Source organism: Pelodiscus sinensis, chromosome 4 (assembly GCF_049634645.1).
Source record: "Pelodiscus sinensis isolate JC-2024 chromosome 4, ASM4963464v1, whole genome shotgun sequence".
Classification (NCBI taxonomy): Eukaryota; Metazoa; Chordata; order Testudines; family Trionychidae; genus Pelodiscus; species Pelodiscus sinensis.
This window is the reverse complement of record NC_134714.1, coordinates 119,289,392-119,310,182: the sequence shown is the minus strand read 5'-3', so window position 1 is coordinate 119,310,182 and position 20,791 is coordinate 119,289,392. Positions and strand designations below refer to the sequence as shown.

General features: G+C 42.7%; 2 protein-coding genes across 10 annotated transcripts in view; one reads left to right on the top strand and one right to left on the bottom strand.

Annotated features, from left to right (window-relative positions):
* TSPAN4 (tetraspanin 4) overlaps positions 1 to 17,378 on the top strand; it is a 693,477-nt gene extending 676,099 nt beyond the window's left edge. For all 8 annotated transcript variants that reach the window (XM_075928232.1, XM_075928231.1, XM_075928235.1 and 5 more), the window contains 3 exons: positions 4,990 to 5,121; positions 7,132 to 7,215; positions 12,030 to 17,378. In XM_075928232.1, the coding sequence (XP_075784347.1) occupies positions 4,990 to 5,121; positions 7,132 to 7,215; positions 12,030 to 12,098 (285 nt within the window). In that variant the 3' untranslated portion in view covers positions 12,099 to 17,378. The remainder of the gene's footprint in view (positions 1 to 4,989; positions 5,122 to 7,131; positions 7,216 to 12,029) is intronic.
* The window catches only part of CHID1 (chitinase domain containing 1), a 308,728-nt gene that overhangs the window by 26,304 nt on the left and 261,633 nt on the right, over positions 1 to 20,791 (bottom strand). The window contains exon 13 of one of the 2 annotated variants that reach the window (XM_075928228.1): positions 12,570 to 12,753. The exons of the other annotated variant lie outside the window; for it this stretch is intronic. Coding sequence (XP_075784343.1) covers positions 12,732 to 12,753 — 22 coding nt within the window. The 3' untranslated portion in view covers positions 12,570 to 12,731. Of the gene's footprint in view, positions 1 to 12,569; positions 12,754 to 20,791 lie in introns of those variants that run through there. 2 annotated transcript variants of the gene reach the window in all.

The window sequence follows — 20,791 nt, the reverse complement described above, 5'->3', positions numbered from 1 at the left end:
ATTTGACTCATATTTTTTTTTTGTGATTGAGCCCCGCTTAGATTCAAAACCAACTTCTGAATACTGCCAAGGGAATTGAGATCATCCATCAAACATTATGATTTAAGAAGCAATGCTAATTTCTCGAAGATAAAAAGCACGTTGCTACTGTTGTGTAGTTATCAAGGCTATGAAGGGCCATAGTTGCCAAACACTCCCACTGTCTCTGCCACAACAACAGAGTGTGATGTTGCTTAAGTTCTGCTGAAACTGGGTACCAGTGTCTGGGCTTTCTCATTTGTATTCATAAGGCCATACCCCAATGAGCATTTATCACAGAGACCACAAAGAGATTAGATCTTGCATAAGGATTTTTCAAAATGTCCTTCTTTTTAGCCACAACTATTAGTGGAGTAAAACAGACTCAAGGCAAGTGGAAACCCCATGCAGTAAAAAAAATACACAACTCGGAGAGTAACCCTTTCTTTATGTTTTCATTGTGTAAGACAGAAGCTTTGTGCATGGCGTTATTTATGAACCTTAGATATCCCATGCTCTGGTAACAATTACTTAACACTGAATCAAAGCTATATGGGAGCAGTGCTGCACCCAATAAACACAGTGCAGACGCTTCTGTGCTTTATTAATGCTTGTTAATTGGAAAGTGTCCTGCAACAACACATCCTCCAGATATACTGTTGGGTCAGCCTCCTACTGTCTGGAGTTGCAGGCTCCTGATTAAACATTTGGAAACCTTCCTCCAGTTCACCAGATGGGTAATCAATATGGGGGTGTGACTGGTGTCTCTTTAACAAAGAAGAAAAATAAAGTGTAGTGACATTTTGGGAGATAAATCTCTCACATGAAAGAAAACTGATTTTTTTTTAAGCGAGACAAAGAGCAGAAAACCTCAATATTTCTAGAAATGCTCATCATCACGGGGTTAGTGAGTAGCTGCTTGAAGGTAGTTTCTCTTGGTTTAGTTTTTTAACCCAACATTCTGTTGAACGATTGGACCTCGTTTTCTAAAAGTGACAAGTGACATTGGTTGGCCAACTTGAGACCCTTTAAAGGAGAGTACTGAGCACTTTCTGAAAATTAGACCCATGTTACAGTATCTCAAGCTGAGCACGCAAAAATTAGAGCAATGAAAAGCCATTGGTCACTTCTGAAAATGTAGGTGAATTGTTTGCCTCTGTATGATTAAGTCACAGAAATTAGGGGCAGAATAAACCAGTCAGCCCATCTTGTCTAGCCCTGTTACTGGGGAAATGAAGGAACAATACAGGACTTTAAAGGATTGCGAAGGATGAGATAGATTTTTTCTTGTAGCTTAGGGCACATCTACACAGCAGGGCAGAAGTCGAAATAAGCTATGCAACTTCAGCTATGTCCGTTGCGTAGCTGAAGTCGAACTAGCTTAATTCAGCTTTAGGTACGGTCTACAGAGTAGGAAGTCAAAGGAAGAACACTCCTCCTTCGACTTCCATTACTCCTCCTGAAATGAGAGTTACCATGAGTCAGAGTAAGAAGTCCTCCAGCTCAACATTATTTCAAAATAAAGGCTTGTAGTGTAGACGCGCACCATGTTATTTCAGAATCACATCAATTATTCTGAAATAACGCTGCTGTGTAGACATACCCCAACTTTTGACTATCAGTGTCATGGCTTCAATTGATCCTTGCTGGTTAGGTGCCTACCAGGGCAAATGCTTTACTCCTTTGGGGTAAAAGAATATCCAAATAAACAATGGCTCCAAGTTGTCTGCTGTGGAGGTTTTCTCTCAAGGGACTGAGCTACTTCTGCATCACCCCAAAATAGGGAAGCTTCCACTCACTCCTCTCTTGTAAACTTTATCTGTGGGCTAGAAAACAGTGGCTGCACTCAAAGTTCATAGATCACACTTTTTGTTTTCCTTTGGTCCATAACCCCTTCCTTCATTCTGCCGGTCTCTTAGCTTCCCTCCTTGGGACTTGGCTATTTCTGGTTCTCTAGCTTAGCACAAACAATCTTTCCCCATGTTTCAACAACCTTTTATTACCAACCCCAACACCCAGTGCTCTGTAACAAAATCTGCACAACCAATCTTTCTTTAAAATTCTGAATTCTTCTAGCAACCTGCCTCCTAGGCCTCCAGCTAGATCCCTTCACAGAATCCACCTAAGCACTTCCCAAGACGTTTTTCTCCCGAGTAGAACTAGACCTGCTGCTCTTTATATTTCCCAGAGATTAAACTAACAACAGGAAGAACTTGTTAATGATTTTTTTGAGGGAGGGAACCACAAAGTTTCTCTACCTCTTTTTTAACACCCCCCCATAAATATCAGGTATATGCCTTGTCTTACTGTTTCAAGGGAGGACTCGTAAATCAGAATTAGCATGGGTGTTTTCTACATCTTCAGTAGGAAAAATCAATCTGGATGCATTTGAATTTTTAACAGAGATTTTTGCTCACAAATATTTGTTAAATGCTGAGTCAGATAATTAAAATGATAGCTTTAGACAGTCTGACTAAAAATCCCTTCCCCATTAAACTGCTCATTTTTCAGTCTCTAATAGTATCCAGCCAGATCTCTTAGGGTGCATCTACACAGCATCCTTACCTCAAAATAAGCTATGCAATTTTGAAATAAAGCGCTATTCTGAAACATCCTTTAACCCTCATGGAATGAGGGTTACAGGGATGCCGGAATAGCACGCCTGTTATTTCGAAATAATGGGCATGTTTAAAGATGCAGAATAGCTATTTCGGGATACTGGCGATAGCCTGAAATAGTGCCGCTGTGTAGATGTAGCCTTAGAAACCCCCACCAAAAACAGAAGAAAGACGCCTCAGATTTCTAATGTAAAATCAAAGCCAGGAAATAACAATGTGAAAGAGAAAGATGAATATATAGTACTAGCGGATGTACCCAGCATTGCTCAGGTCCTTAACTATAATAATGTTTGGGGTTTGTTTTTGTAAAATAAAAGAAAAATGTGCTTGCTTTATTTACATGATTGTATAGGGTAGGGGAATGGTAGAAGTGCTCTCTGCCCAGGGGTGGGCAAGGCTCTGAGGGCTGGTCCTGGCCTCTTGTGCCCCTCTGGTCTGCACTGTCTGCAGTTAGGGGCAAGCTCTGGGGGGGAGCTGGCCTAGGCCTCCAGCCTTCCTTCCCATGCTCTGCAGCCTGGGCAAAGGGGGGCTACTTATCAGTGTGCTGGCAGGCAAGATGATGGAGCCTCTGCCCTGCTGGTCACTCCCTTAGTGGTGCAGCTTCCCCCAGTGGCCAATCTCCTATTATGTCCTTTGGAACGGCAGCCATTTCCATTTTCATGTTGTGGAAAACTGTCCTTTTCCCCGGGGTTCCAGGACTCATGGCACAACCAAACCCTGACCTAGAAGAGGAAGCTGCATGCCAAATTTGGTGGCTCTAGTTTTTATCATTTAGGAAGAGTTCTTGAACAAACAGATTCGCATACAGACAGATACATTCAAGTACTCTAATTTACATATATCCACCAGCCAAGATCAAAGAATTTTGTGTGGTGGGATTTGCTCTCCCCACCAACTGTTTCTGATTTTGCTGGGGGGCAACATGGTGGCCTGTGAGACCACAGAAATGTTTCTCTTGAAGCCTGGTTTTGGTGTGAAACGTAGGATACTGTGCAATTCATAATGACTAGAATGGCAGAGCTGTTCCATGCACATCTGTGGCAATGTTCCAATCAACACTACGAATATTGTCAATAAGAAGAGTTTCATATGTGAACAACAAGACCTGAGTTTTTGTCATTGCTAGCAAGAATGCAGGAAGCCTTTGTCACCGTGCATCTCTTACAAGCAGCAGGAATAGTGCACACAGATTTCAAAAGTAGCCCGTGTCCCTGGCTGTGAAAGCAACTTTAAAAATAAAATCTTGAGACGGCATCATGGCTGTAAAGTAATTAGTAATGTTTTTACAGAGCTTTGAAAAGGTAATATTCTTGTTCATGATTGGTGAGAACTCGTATTTGTATATCCATGAAGGTGTTTTTATTTATAGGCACTCAAGCGCCAAAACAAAGACAGAGTTCACATGTAAGAGCAGCACAGGAGGTGATGAATGGGAGATAAGTGCCAATGAATCTTAGTTCATTTCATGTGACATGAAACCCATGGTACCAAACCCAGTTCCCAGAGAAGAAAGGTGGCTGTAGAGCCAATCTCACTGCTGAACTATTCACACTGGCTGTATTTTTCTTCCCCTTACGAAAATGTAATGACACTTTCAGTTCAGCACCAGTTGATTACTCTGAGTGATTGCTTCAGTGATATCCTACATGTGCGCTCATGACATCATTTAATGTCACCAAATTATGATGTTACTGGCAGAACTGTGCCACAATAATCGGGAAGGTGGGGAGAAGAAAAGCTTTAATTAAGGATCAAAGACTCATGAAGAATTAATAATGAACAACAGAGAACATTTGCTCCAATGTGGTGGTGACTGTAATCAGGAGACTTTCTGCTACAATGGTGAATGCAAAACACAATCCCATCGCTACTTGGACAGGTGGCAGGCAAGCACCTCAAGGTCATGATGCCTGGCAGGAAGGGGTAAAAAAACCACATTTATCCTTCGCACACAGAGTAAAGTGGGAATCATCCTGATCCATGGCTGTAATTCCCATGTCTCAGCTCCATCACTGTTTTGGCACAATGTTTGACTGCTTGCAGATTCTTTTGTCCAAGCTGTTCGAGATACAACACTTAAGGCAGCCTGAGAGGTACGCAAGAGAAGGCAGTAAAGCAGGGAGACAGGAGTTGATTTCTTTACTGTCTGACAGGTCCTTCCCTTCCCCCATTAGCCTAATCTCAACACACAGAGTGGGGCAGTAGGACTAAGAGAATGCTTGTGCCCAAGTGTAGAAGATTCTTCCATTTCCTCAAAAGAAGCAAATATGGGGCTTTATGTAATGAATGGCATCATTGCCCATTGTCCCCAGCGCACACTCACGCTGTCAGCCTTACTTTTTCCCTCCTCCAGTTCAGATGCTGTGGGGTCTCGAACTACACTGACTGGTTTGACGTGTACAATACCACACGGGTGCCAGATTCGTGCTGCTTGGAATTCAGCGAGAACTGTGGACTGCATTCCCCAGGGACCTGGTGGAAAGCTGTGAGTACCTCTCTCAGTCAGCTGCCAGGGCAGCTACCTAAGCCTTGTTTTAATTCATTCGACATAGGGAAGGTAGGTGGGATGGCCACCAACAGGAAGCAAAGATGGACTCACAGAGATGCAGGAGGCCATTAGTTCACCTTGTCCCAGGCAGTGAAGCCAGCACCTGGGATAGTTTTCCAGAGAGCTGAAGCATCTTTCCGCCCAAGAGACAGCACTGAGCTCTGGAAGTCACAGGCATCGCTCCAGATACATGGCCGCTGCTGATCATGGTCTCATGAGCAAGAGCACAGATGGACTAGGAAAGAGACAGTGTGTTTCAATTCAGTGTAGCATCCGTAGGGGTGGAACAGGATGCAGGCAAACACATTCCCTCATGTTTATCAGAGGCCATGATGTGGAACCCAGTAGCAACAGGCTGGTGTGGCATGGACATTTGCCTGGCCCTAGAGTGTGTACCCCTACCAAGTGACAGGGAGCTTGATCCAAGGCCCACTGAAGCCTTTCTACCGATGTCGATGGTCTTTGAATCAGGCCCACCATCTGTGAACTCAACACTGACATTTCTTCTCAGCAAGCAGAAATGAATAAATCCCTGCAGTGTGCTTCTAACAGACTCAAGCCTCCAGAGATAAGCTCTACCCTCAAATCCTCACCCAGCTCTTCCGCGAGCCTATAGCCAGATACCATACCTGTCTCCTAAATGAGTCCTACCCCCTCCTTTGATACCATAGATAGCTGTAGGGAAGGTCTTGGGGAAAGGGTGGCTACTGAGGTGTAAAAGAAAAGCTTTGCTGGTGGAACATATAATCCCCACATAAAACTATTGTATGTTCACATCTTGAATATGGCACAAAGTTCTGGTCTCCCATTTAAAAAAGGGTATATTAGAATTGGAAAAGATTGGAAATGGAAATGATTAGCGTATGGAACAGCTTCCCTCAGAGGAGAGATTAAAAAAAGACTCAGGCTGTTCAGCTGAGAAAAGAAATGACTAAAATGGGATACAACAGACGTCACACTACACAAAAATCAATGAAATTAATAGGCAGCCGGTTTAAAATTAACACCAGGAAGTACTTCCCACAACACAAAGGTAACTTGTGGAACTCATTATCAGGTGTTGTTGTGCAGGCCAAATGCATAACTTAGTTTAAAATCGAATTTGACGGGTTCATGGAGGATAGGTCCATCGATGGCTATAGGCCAAGAGAATCAGTGATGGAATGCCATGTTTCTAAACCTCTGTTTGCCACAAGCTGGGACTGGACGATGAGATGGATCACTTGAGAACTGACCTGTTCTTTTTATTCCTTTAGAAAACTCTGGCATTTTATTCCTTTAGAAAACTCTGGCATTCTATGATTCTATGGTCAGAATGGGCTAGATGGACCATTAGTGAGACCTAGTTTGGCCATCTGTATGTTATGGTCTTAGGTGTGCCCCATGCCCAGTAATTAAACTGGGAAGAAAATACTAAAGGAACTTCTGTAATGCAATTCTAAGTTATCCAGCATCATAGAGGATAGATATATATGATAAAGCAGGAAACACAACACAACAGCTCTTACTAGAGACTCTGATTAACAGTTTTCTTTATAGTACATTATTTCAACCTTTTTGCATATTTCCATGTTCCAGGAAAACCGTAAAATTGATTTTAAAATTACAAGATGCTGATGATACTTAGCTCTTACAGGGCAAAAATCATGCCAGAAATCAGAACCTATTCATGTTGGTACTGGGCTTGTCTCTTAGAGCAGCAGTACCTCATGCTCACTGCCCATCCCATATGGCCTTTTGGATGCTCATCCTTTAGTGTCATTTAAAATCAGTATTACATTGGCACGTCTCAAGCCAGTAAGTCATTGTGTTAGTTACAATGCTGCAGTGACAGTTCTAGCTACCCAGCAGCTCAGTTTGACCTGCCTCATTCCTATATGTGCGTTCACATTCCCTGTGGACGAGAGACTTATGCTTGTGTCTAATATAATACACTCTCTTCCCTAGCCTTGTTATGAGACAGTGAAAATATGGCTCCAGGAAAACCTGCTTGCAGTGGGGATCTTTGGCCTGTGCACAGCTTTGGTTCAGGTAGGTTCTTCTTTAATTTTTTTATTGCCTGAGTAGTTGAAGTTGAATTACAAATTATGGAAGCAAACATTTCTAAGTTATTTCTTCTATTGGATCTTCCTTTTGATTCTTAATGTAACCAAAATATCAGAGGAAAACTGCAGTAATAAAAATGACATACACTATATATTACCATGAATATCTACACACATATGCTATGTCTACACGAGCAGCTTCTTGCACAAGAAGTCTTCCACAAGAGGGCATCTACACTACCATGTGCTTTTGTGCAAGAGATGTGCTTTTGCATCCATGGCACTGTAGATGCAAGAAAGCTCTGATGGCCATTTTAACCATAGGGGCTTCTTGCACAAGAAATTCATGTTGCCTGTCTACACTGCCCTCTTCTGGAAGAGCTTTTGTGCAAGAGGGCTTATTCCTCATGGGGGGGGGGAGGAATAACTTTTCCGGAAGAAGCCCTGTTTTACAACGCTATATTGCAAATTTACTTCTGGAATAACGCTCATGCAGTGTAGACAGCCGGCAAGTTTTTGCAGAAGAGTGGCTGTTCTTCTAGTAGCCATCAAGTTTCCTTTTTAAGGCCTTAACTGATTAGGCCTGCCTTTGCAGTCATACCTTTGATAGCAGCATAAACATTCTCTTAGTTTCTAGCAGTGAATTTCAACTCTTTCATACTCAACATCCAAGTCAAGAGTATAATTATTCTACACACAGGCTATGTCTACACTCGCAGCTTCTCGCACAAGTATGGCCATTCTTGTGCAAGAATCCACAGAGCATCAACAGTGCCCACCTGCTCTTGTGCAAGGAAATTTACAGTACAGCATGGTAAGAAAGGGCTTCTTGCACAAGAGCTACGCTCTTTTTTAACAGGTGTAAGCCCTCTCGCGCAGGAGCTCTTGTGCAAGAGGGCAGTGTGGATGCTCAGCAGGTATTTCTTGCACAAGAAAGCCCTATGGCTAAAATGGCCATCCAAGCTTTCTTGCACAAGAGAGTATCCACACTGCCATGGGCGCTCTTGCACAAAAGCACAGCTCGCACATGGCAGTGTGGACGTGTTCTTGCGCAAGAAGCCACCAGTGTAGACATAGCCTCACTGTATAGCAGCGTTTCCCAAACTATGGGCCGCAGCCTGGTACTGGGCCTCAGCGTTGCTGCCAGGGTGTTCTGGGCTCCTGGACTGCCCGTGAGCCCTGGGTTCCTCAAGCCCTCAGCCAGGCTAGGCGGATGAAGCCGTATGTTTCAGGCTCCCGGCAGAGGCATAGTGAGGGTTACCAGGGTTACCAGGTGAGCTCTTATTGCTGGCTGTGGAGGGGGGAAGAGGGGTTAGATATGGGCCACAGGGAAGCAGGATCGGGGCAGTGGAGGTGCCCGGGTGAGATAGGGAGGGGAATTGGCCGGCGGAAGCAGGGCTGGCCAGGGGAGATTGCGGGGGTGGGGAACCGGCTGGCGGGGGCAGTGAAGCTGGCCAGGGGAGATTGGGGTTGGGGGGAGGACTGGCTGGCAAAAGATCATATCATTCATCCTCAGCAGATGGTGTTTATATGTAAAGTACTTAAAATCATATTGTATACACCTGACTAATTGTAATTACTTGTTTCTATTAGGAAAAAAAATAGATGCATTTTTTAAATGTTTACTGGAGGTTGTAGTGAAAATTATGAGATGCACAGAAAACACTTCAAACCTCAAAAGCTTTTGTCAGTGGTCTCCTGCTCCTGACACCACTGAATTATTGATTAAAGTTCCAAAACCCCTTGTGAGTTAATAAGACTCTCTCCATTGACTTCTGTGGAATTTGGATCAAACCCCAATTGCTTGACAACTTTTTTTAATGCTAGCATTATTGATATGCCAGGAAGTCATACACAGATGACCCTTTTTATTTAAAAAGGGCATGTACCTACTGCAGTCGGAGCATCCTTGTGCTTGGTGCATGTTACGGGCCTCAATAAACAAATGTGCAAATTAACCTACTCTATAGGAGACTGCTCCATGCAGGCATTCTCTCACATACTCATTTGTTGGGTGCCAGGAAGAGGTCACAGTGTTCTAATGAATAAAAAGCAGCTGCTTTCATAGCCAACAGAATTCCATTCCGTGGTATACAAAGCCAGAGCAAAGACTGGATGTTAGAGAGCAAGAGCCATATTGTGTTTATCTAAACTAAAAGGCTATGTCTACAATGCACGCTTCTTGTGCAAGAACGGCCATTCTTGCACAAAAACTTGCGGAGCATCCACACTACAAGCCTATTCTTGAGCAAGAAAGTTTACAGTAGATTGTCAGAAGAGAGAGCTTTTTGTGTATGAGTTATTCCTCTCCCCATGAGGAATAAGCCTTTTTGCACAAACGCTCTTGCACAAAAAGGCTAGTGTAGATGGGAGCAGGGTTTTTTTTTAACTCTATGGTTAAAATGGCCATCAGAGCTTTCTTGTGCAAGAGAGCGCTGCCATGGATGCTCTTGAGCAAAAGCACATCTCTTGTGCAAAAGCACATGTCAGTGTGGACGCGCTCTTGCGCATGAATTCTTGCACAAAAAGTTCTTGTGCAAGAAGCCTGCAGTGTAGACATAGCCAAAATGTCTGTATCTGTGGTCAGATAAAACTACAGTAATATCATTGCTCAAAGTCTGGTGAAATGGCAGTTCCCTGCAAAGATTATTTGGAAGCAGGCTACCAATTAATTTAAAAATGGCCAAACCAATCTGTTCAAAAATATTTATTTAAAGAGTTGTTACATGATAATCATTTCCTCTGGGTTAAATGTTTATAGGTGGGCTCTGGCAGAAACAGTAGCAACTATACTTACTGTCAATTGTGAAATAAAAGAATTAAGTATCATGGTTGCCATTTTACATATAGGAACAGTGAGGAACACGGCCAACCACATCTGCTTAAGGTATTTAGGCACCTAACTCCCCTGGTGTCAGCCGATGGTCAGGGCTGTGTGTGTATGTTACCGAAAAAAGGTTTAACGTCCATGACTTTACCGTTAGGACCGGGGTCCCGTCACAGAGGGCAGCCAGCAGGCTGACAGATGCCCCAGAGTTTATTGGAAGAGCTTATTACATCTCAGATTTCAGCTGCTAGGATACAGGATCCCTTCACAGTGGGCAGTCTAGGGAAGACTGAGAGATGCCCCAATGGATCTGCCACCGAGGAGTGACACGATCCAAACGCCCAAGCTCCCCCTATACCTGTCCCTTATGACCGGCTGAAGTTCTTTTAAATTGTGCTTGGTTCTGTTACAGCAACTGAAGGAGTCAGGTTAAAGCTTAAACAGTTACAGGTTTATTAACTAGCTTATAAATCATATGGTTACAATGGCTATTGCTCTCTTTCTTAACTGCTAGCAAATATAGAGCTTAAAAATGGTTACAAAGGAAAAATAAAGACAGAAAATAGAAATAATGGTACCAAGTGACAGCTTAATCTTTAAAGAGCTCTGAGTCTATGTGTACACTTAAAACAAAGGACCACATCCAGGTACAATTTTTACCACTTTCTGTGCCTCTCAGTCCCAGCATGTCAGGCCAGGGTCGGTCCCTCAATTCCTAGGAAAGACGAATACAAGGTGGGCGTCCCCATGGAACCGCGGGAGGTCAAACACCTAACCCGACCAGCAGATAGATGGTAGATTGACACTCAGAGAAAAAGTGCTGCGGGACCCATCTTTATACCCATAGGGGCCCGTCTCCTCTTTCTTAGCTAAGATGCCAAATTGTGTTGGACCGTTTCTGTGGCACCAGTTCTTACAAGCAAGTTTCAAGTTAATTTACACTTGCAAGAGAGATAACTAAATTGTGAGTACTAGACATTTTTTTACTGGGCAGGAGATTCCTCCCCCCGCGGACAGCTGTGTGTTCATATCAGTATGGGTTTCAGTCAAGGGCACTCCTCGACAGCCTCTTGGTCAGCAATTGGAGTATCTCTGTTTACAGCCATTCACGGTCACAGCAGCAGCCCGGGCCTTCTATTCAAGGCTTTTACTGCTCTGTGTACCCTGCGTGCTCCAGGCAAGCAAAGATGGATGTTACAGGGGGGTTCCTGTCTGGCTACTCCTGGTTGTCAGTGCAAGTTAGGAACCTAAATACCTTTGAGGATACACACAACAGGTCAGTAGCAGAGCTGGGAATAGAAACCATTTCTCTTAACTCTCACTGTACTTAACCTCAATGCTTTGCTGAAGCCTAAGGGAATTAGGTGCATTGTTGATGTAGCCTGCTTATTTTTTGCAGCAATGGAGCCTAATGATTCCTTCCATGGATGTGATCATGAAATTGCAATATGTAGCTTTGGAAAAGGGCAAGCTCCTTCGTTCTGAACAAAAACACTATCTCCCACAGTGATGATACAGTGACAGTGACAAATACAGGCAAATGCAACACCCTTCCCCTACCATAAAGGGTCTTTTAGCAACAGACTCCTAATTATTCCCTAGCAAATACCAGCTGCTTTTACACCTGGCACCAGAACTGAGATCAGGGCCACTGTCTGGTCCATGTCCTCCTGCTAACACCCATGAATGCAGGGGAATGGAGAGCAAGAATGGTGAACATGGAAGCAGAGGGTCACAGAGGCATGAAGCAGAGCAGAACAGGAACAGGGGCTTATGGGGAAAGTAGCATGTGCTCACATAATTTAAGACTGTATCATAAGACGTAGCTATAAGAGGACATGTAATGTTGCACAAGTAACTTTAATTATGGTATTTCCTATCGTTTGACTTTGCAACCCAAATAAGGTTGTTTTAACCTTTTCTTCTTGGTAGTATTAATGTCTGTCCATCTTATTTTTGTTTTGTTTCTTTAGATTCTTGGACTGACCTTTGCAATGACCATGTATTGCCAGGTAGTCAAGGCAGACACCTACTGTGCATAGAAACCATCTCAGCTTCTCCTCAAAAGGACACAGGAGAAAGCTCCTTCATGTTCATTCATCTGATCTTTTTTCTATGTAAGATAAACTGTGTATAATCCTATATCTCTGAAGATTTTGTAAATCACCCTAGCTTATGGAAGGAGGAAAAGGGGACGAAAGAAAAACCAAGGGAAGATCAGTGCTCAGATTGGCATGAGCAGGAGGAGGAAGCATTGTCTTTAAATAAGGTTGCTCCATTGTGACAGGGGAACACAATTCCCTTTGCATGGACTGTGACAAGATGGATGACACTGCTCACGGGGAACGGATCTGCAAACCAGTGTTAGAAAAGTCTGCAGACCCTGAAAAAGAGCTCTGTGAATCCAGAAAGATTTCCTTCCAGAATATATCATGGACTGCTACTGGGGATCAGAGCAGGGGCTGGAAAGTTAAATTTCAGTATTGGGGTGGGGGAGGAGTGTGGAATAACTAATACTGATGGAAGTATCAGGTTACTACAATTTGTCTTTGTGTGCAGCTAGCATCACAGCCAAGCAGCATGCCTCCAAATGCTCTCAAGACGATTTTTGCAGCCAGGAGTGTGTCATCTTCAGGAATGTTTTTAGTCTCATGTACTCTGAAGTCAGGAGCTGATCAGGGATCTGAGCAATGTGATCTGATTGGTAAGAGAAAAAAGTTTCCGTGAACATTCAGTCACCTATTAATTCGCAATGGTATAGAAACAGTAAGGGTGAGTGTGAAATATATTCATAGGCATTTGGCATTCTGAAGAGAGGAGAAATAACCCTGCATCTCACCTCAGAAGATAGAAGCTTTCTATCCCATTTCACATTCCAAGGGAACAAAAACTCAAAGGGAAATAATTGAGTTTTCAATTATTGAGACTCCTCCAAGAAATAATACTCCATTATTACCTCTGGGAAAATAAGTAATTACTTTCAGCTGTATCTTCATTTCTGTAAACAACTTGTGAGTGGGCTTTTCTCTGTTACTCTCTTATGGTTTTATTTTGTTGGGGGTTTTTTTTTGCATTACTGTTTCAAAACAGTCTACAAGCAACTATCATGCATTTCTGCATTTAAAGAGCTGTCAGCTGTTTCTTCACGGAATGTCATTAATTTTCTTGGGATAATATCTGCAGATAGTGTAGGGTTTGCTGTGTCAAAGAAAAATCTGTTATACAGGGCTTAGTTTAAGACTTGACATGTTTTCCTGCTTAGAAATGCTAAATTACTTATTTACATTATCAAAGGAAAATGGTTCCCAATCACCCCAGTGGGTACTGGAGTCAAGTTTCCAACTTACACGTTTTTTCCTCCTGCATTGTGCAGGTTTGCTCAGTAGCAACACCTGGCCCTGCTGGAATTTGCAAAACAAGCATCAGTCACAGCTCCTCATTGCAGGAAAACAGATTCCCATGTGTGTGCTCCTCCACTGTCCTAACTGAAGAGACCATGTGACTTGGGCTTTCAGAGATAATGGTCAATGAATTACAACTTTTCATCTAGCAAACTTCTAAACTGAGTATAACCCCAATGCGGCCTATAGTACTGTGCAATAGTCACTCAAGGCTGGATAGCTAAGTCTGCTGGGCCGTGCTTAAGCTTGATAGATACTGTCAAGGGTTGGGCTATTAGAAGAAAAACTGCTACAGTCTATGGTGTTTATACATGTCCTGCGCTAACCTCACCCTTCTGCCACTTACATAGCAAGTAGGAAATCTGAGATTTAAATGAACCCTCCATTTTAACTTAGACAGTGCTGGAGGATTTGGCAAAGTTTTCGGAAAGCTGCAGCATCACGAACAGGGTTGCTGTGGTGGGAAGGAGAGACCCTAACAAGAAGAACCATCCCTACAGCCAAGAGCTGTGCTAATGAACATAACCAAAGCAATACCATGCTGCTTCTGAGCTGACACTCTGCAGAAACCCTGAGCAGTGACAAGCTAGGTTGCTTGCCTTCTCTTCCTCCTTTGACTTCCAAAGCCAAGCATGTGTATGTAGTTTAGTTGTAGGCTTGCTACTAAATACCTAAGGGCTGTGTCTACACTGGGCCACTTATTCTGGAAAATCAGCCGCTTTTCCAGAATAACTTGTCAGCTGTCTACACTGGCCCCTTGAATTTCCGGAAAAGCACTGACGATCTACTGTAAGAAATCAGCCGCTTTTCTGGAAATACTATGCTGCTCCCGTTTGGGCAAAAGTCCTTTTTCTGGAAAACTGTTCCGGAAAAGGGCCACCGTAGACAGCACAGTAGTGTTTTCCGCAAAAAAGCCCCGATTGTGAAAATGATGATCGGGGCTTTTTTGCAGAAAAGCGCGTCTAGATTGGCCACGGACGCTTTTCCAGAAAAGCATCCTGCCAAAGTAGACACGCTTTTTCCGGAAATACTTATAATGGAAAACTGTTCTGTTTTAAGCATTTCCGGAAAAGGGTGCCAGTGTAGACGTAGCCCAGGTGTGTGAAGGAATAGCTTTTATTGGACCAACTTCTTTTGGTCTAATAAAAGATGTCTCTCACCCACTTTGTCTCTCTAAAGAATACATGTATATACTACAGCTGGAGCGGAGGAGTCAGACTCTTAATGGCACAGTGTGCTTCACATAGGTGAGGAATAGGCTTCCTTATCACCTTTCCAGTGGGCACTGACGCTTATCAACAAATGCCGAAAACAAGATGAGGCCTTGAAGTCAAGCCCCAATAAAAAGAGTTCCTGAGTAAGAGGATCAGGTTGTCTAGACCAGTGTTTCTCAACCTTTTTTTTATAAAGTACCCCCTTTTCAAAAAAATAGTACCCCCAGTACCTACAGTTTTCAGACACACAACATTTTTTTCTACCATTGCAATACATTTGTTTAAACAACTTAATCGTAGCTGGGTGGGCAATACAATTTTTGGGTATAAAAAAAATACAAAACTAATAAAGCGCTGTAAAACTTTAAACAAAAATTCAGTTTTCTCCAAATTTCAGTTGTGTTGACATACCCCCCCAGACTTCTCTCAAGTACCCTTACGGGTACTCGTACCACTGGTTGAGAAACACTGGTCGAGACCAATGCAGAAATCCTTCCACATGTGAGCAGGACAAAGACTAGTGCTGTTTTTAAAGCACAGTCTTTGTTTGGAGTATTTGGGCGAGGAGGAGGCAACAATAGAGACACACACCAAAGTTGAATTTACAATTAGCATAAGTTCTTGCCCTGGCTCATTACAACGGTTGTACTCACGGTTATTGCTGGTGACAGCTCTGGGTTCCATCTCGGAGGAGCAGAATAATGGAGTGAGAAATGCATTAACAAGACATTGATTTAAAAAAAAAAAAGATAAGAGAAGGGCTGCTACAAATAGACTCGTCTGTCATTAAAGATTAACATGCAGTCCCAACGGCTCAGCTAACATGAAGGCATCATCCTATGACAGAGCTGGGTTGGAGATTCCTGCAGCAGCTCTATAAGATGGGCTCGGGGTAGCGAGCACAGCCCATTCCTCATGTGAATCCTCGAGCTGCAACATTCTGGCCAAATGCAGGGAGAAAATGTCGAATGATTGAATGCTAGAACACTCCTCCTGATTGTGCTTTTATTATTTGTCACAGTTTGTGGTACTTCAAAGTCTTTGGTTTGGAGGCTCCTAGCAGTTATTATAAGCATCTCCTTGTAAACCAAAGTAGCTTGGGGTGTGTAAAGGCATTAACAACAATGCCACAAGACTTTGTCTAATCTGGGTCTCTAGAACATTGACGCTACCAACCATGGTGCAGAGTGTCTTGAACTGGCGTCTACATTCTGTATTACTGACTTTTCAAATAGGTCACCAGGTAGATCTTATAGACACTACCAACACACTCTGTCCTCAGTCCATTACCCTGTATCGCAGTTGACCTAAGTATCCCAGAAATTTTTTATGCGTCCCTTCTGAATAAGTGAACTGATTGGGTGGTAGATCTGAAACAACCACTGTGCACCTTGTAAAAGCCATTTCCTTAGAACACATTAACTTTAGACTAGCTAGTGCATTAAAATCATCATATAGTAAACCAGGCACATGTTAAAAGGCTCCATAATGTAGGTCTCTAGAGCAGCACAGAATTCATTCCAAAGGCTCTCCTAAATCAATGACTTAAGCAAAGGTTTAGTGTCTGTGGAGTTTAACAGGTTTTTTGGGGGCTGGAGGGGGGTTAATAAAAAGGAGGACTTTTAAAATGTAAGATAGGACCAAAGCCAGGAAATCCAGCGTCAAGGTTAGACTGTTCCTAATGAAATGAGTCAGGCCCTTTTCGTGGTACAAGGCCTACATTTGGTTCTGTTGAAGTTAATGGGACCATGATTTTAAGTTTCTGTCTGCCATACTTTTGGCTTTGCTGTCATCTATCATAACTATTAAATATATTTATAAGGTTTTATTTCCCTGCAACTGGCCATAGCAGCCATCTTGTATTGTGTATTCAATAAGATTGCTTAACTCCACACCCTATATAGCACAGGCAATAAAATTCACCCTGGTTTCTACTCTATATGTACCGTCCAAAAAACCCTGGACATGGTAGTTCTTGATTCCCTTTGGAGCTAGTAATGAGTAATAGCAAACTGCACAGTCATTATACAAAAGCATTAAACTAGCATCAGTGAATGCGGCTGCTACACAAAAGCCTCTCAAAAACAAATTAAAGACTGTGCAATTGAATTTCACAGGAGTTGTGACAGCCCCCACCCCCACCCCACCCATACTCACCCTACCCAACTAACATTGCTATATGGAGCTGGGATCCCAGCAAGCTGGGAAGAGGCTACCAGCATGAGGCATATCCGTACCCTCATGGCTATTCTATAAACATGGTGTGAGAGAAAGTGGGTACGTCACTGATCTTTAAACTAGTACCTTATTTCACAAGGACTTTTTATACAGTATATTAAATTGCTGATACTGCCATGGCAAATTCTGTTTGGAGTTATGATATGAGTTCAGTTTGAAAATCCTCTGTACCAGATCACATTAGCCAGTTGTTGGTTACTTGGATTGTCCCGTTGCAATAGATGGAATGATACAGTTGTGTGCACCATATAGAGGACAGAATTTAAAATATACATTTTATTTTTTAAAAGTTATTAAATATTCTTTAACGTTTATAGCTGAATGTCTTGTGTTCTTTATAATATACATACATAGGCTGTAATGTAAACTGAGTGTGTACTTGCAGAGGTGTATGTATGTGTATGTATACATACACACACACACACATATGAAACTGCATACCATGTTTCCATTTTCTTATCTCCCATAGCCTACATTTAATCAAGATTATTCTATCAATTTTTTTTATAAGCAGATTGCCAATTACTCCAGGAAAGTGAATACCAATTTTCTCTGTGTAGGAGCGCACACAGATTATTTTATACATATCACAAATCGGTATCCCTTTGGAACAATGTGTGTATCCATGATCAGTGCTGCTATAAACAAGTACACTGACATGAATCTATTATCTTTTTATTCTGCTTGATTTTTGAATTTAGTTGAACATGATTGTGTGATAATCAATTTTGAAAGAAAAAGGGGTGGCTGTTTTTGAGTCAGCAGCCAGTTGTTAATATAAAAATATGTTTTGGCACATAAACCATATTAGTCTGTCTATTAAAATGAAACATAGGAATTGCCTTGTCAAACCCAAACAGAGGTCCATCTAGTTGGGTACCCTTCCTGAGGCCCTGTCCACACTCTGACTACTTCTCCAATATAGAATACTGGTTCCACACTTCTAGCAAGAAGAATGCTGCTTTTCAGTCTGATTCCAACCCACCCCCAAACAAACCAAGCTCTATCAATCAAAGTACAGTTTTACCAGTATAAATGCTTTTGCACTTAGTGGCTTTTGGCAGCACAGCCATGCCAATCACATAATACACCACTTCGCACTCTCGACAGATATAGCTGTGCTGACAGAAATCTGTGGTGTAAACGCTGCCAGGAGTAGATATAACAAACTGTTTAAGAGGACAGTGTAAGAAGCCTAACAATGAAGAATTCTGTCCTCATGGGATATTTTTTTCAACCCCATCATTTGGTGGCTGGTTTGTGCCCTGAAGCATGAAGGCTTTTATCCCTTACATTTTTCTTCATCCTACCTGACATACCACTAATGGATCTCATTAACCATGTCAACTTCCTAATTCTGTTCTGAATCTGATGAAGCATTTTACTTAAGTGATATCCTGTGGCAGTGAGTTTCACAGATCAAATATGCATCATATTATAACACTTCCTCATATAGGTTTTAAACTTGTTATCTTTCCATTTTGTTGACTGTCCCTTTAGGATTATTCCTTAGAAAAGAGGTGGTCAATAATTTTTGATGGGGGAGGGCACTCCAGGAATTTGGAAAGGGCTTCACTCTTCCATATCAATGGAGGAAGTGCCGGGTCTGGGATGGAGGTTGGGTGCAGAAGGGAGTTTACAGTAAGGGATTGGGGTGCAGGAAAGGGTCTGGGAGGGAGTTTGGATGAAGGAGGCAGTTGTGACCTGGGTTAGGAGACTAGGGTGCAGAGGTTTGGGTTGTAACCTTAGGCAGAAAGATTGTGACTTGGGGAAGGGGACTGAGGTGCACGATCTGGGAGGGGATATGGGTGCAGGAAGGGGCAGAGGGTTTGGGGATATGAGGGGCAAAGGGTTGGAGTGACAGAGAGAGGGTCTGGCTGGGAGACTTACATGCTTGACTCTCAGGCTGCCTGCCCCACTTCCATATTGGCTGCAGGGACCATGTGGTTTTTGAACAACTACAAGCCTGAGAGGTGCTTCACAAGCTGCCTGTTGACAACAGGCAGCTCCCATTGGCTAGAAACTGGCCAATGGGACTGTGCTATGGGTGGGAGCAGCTCGTGAAGCCTTTCTTCCCTCTGCCAGGCTCACAGCTGTTCAAATAGACCCCTGCAGCAGCCGCTTTTCTCAGCAGCGTGCGGGGGGTAGGCAGGGAGGCTGCCTGAGGCAGGGAGGAACCCTGCTGCGTCCATGGGCTGAATCTGGCAGCTTGGTGGGCCAGATCCGGCCTGCGGAGGGTATTTTGTCCAGGCCTACCAATGGCCTACCAATGCTGAGAGATGATATTAAGGTACATTTTCCAACAGTCCTCAACACAACCTTTATAACACATTCAAAATTATGGAACTGACAAACTGCAAGTAGATTTGGGTTCCATAGATTTTACTAATGATGTTGACATGTGAGGAAAATAACCAGGTAATTGACTAGCTACATTGCAAATGCAATTTGACAGGTTGTTTAAAAAGCACTTGTTCAGGAACTGTACATATTTGCCATTCTTAAACCATTTTTCTGCCAATGGCCATGCTCCTTACTATATAAATACTTCCTCATGTAACTAACACCAGTTACTTTAGTCAATAGAACATCATGCTTTTGCTCTCAAGAAAGAAGAGCTTGGTTTACCCTTCCTCTAGTAGTTAGTAGGCTATTAATAGGATTATGTCCACCAACACTTAAATCAGTATAAGACAGCCAACTCTATAGTTTACCTTACAGCCACCAATACCCTACAATATATGCTTCTTTAATGTGGAAAGGCTTCATCAGACAAGATGATTTCTCCATCAACCCATGGGTATCACATCTCTCTTCAGAAATTGCTGGTCTATCCATGGTAATGTACAACCTCGTTTGTTAATACAGAGGGTTTAAATAGAGGATTTCTTGTATTTGACTAAAGGAATGAGATCCTCACTCAGTATGAACCTTCCAAAACATTCTCCTGGAACTGTTAGTATGTGACTTCAGTCAAGGACAGCCAACAAAAAATATAACTATGTATATAATTATATATAATACAAAAATAGCTTTTGTACAAGGTACAACATAAAAAAGAGAATGTTACACTGTATTGTTGTTTCTGTATTTATTTTACCATACTGACAGTGATACAAGTTCTAGGTGTAAAAGCACTCATTCTGGAGATACTAATGACTACCACTGAAATAAATGGATTTCAGGAACTGGCTTGTTGAGAGTCTATTCAGATGCAACTCCTCTTTTGTAAAACTATGCTTGACTATGGTGCACACAGCTGTTTCTGCTCTGCTTCCTACCTCTACGCTTGCCATCACAACCATGAAAGCATCTAGGTTGCAAAGTGCTCAGCCATGCCAGGTACCGGGTGCCCTCAGTATCCATGGATATTGACATGTAGACTGCTCTATAGGCACCAAGTATTGTTAACTAGAAGACTTGCCAAGATTTGACTGACCTTTCCCCAGAGGCTAGGAGAGTAGGGAGCACCTCTTTACCTGATTGGCCAGGAGCCTTTCCAAGAAGCAAATGCATCATATATGTACATATGTGCAGTAAACTGGCTATGACGTTAGCTCATAGTTCAGACCATTAGCACCTGTGATATAGGCAATCTGAAAAACACCAACCATCAGAATGGTCCCCATAGTTCTTATTTCAAATGCATACATGTGCCTTTTTGAGGTTAGTGGAATTAGAGAATTCCTAATTTTCACCTGATGTGATGGATCTGGGGTTCGATTATGACAGCACAACTTACCGAGGTAGGTGGAGTCAGCAAGGAAAGCAACCTCTGGACACCCAGAAAGCAAACAGGTAGGCTAGAAGGAGAAACACTAAAATTCACAGCAGCCATAAGTAGGAAAGGCTGGTTAGCTTCTAATTATGTAGCTTTGGGGC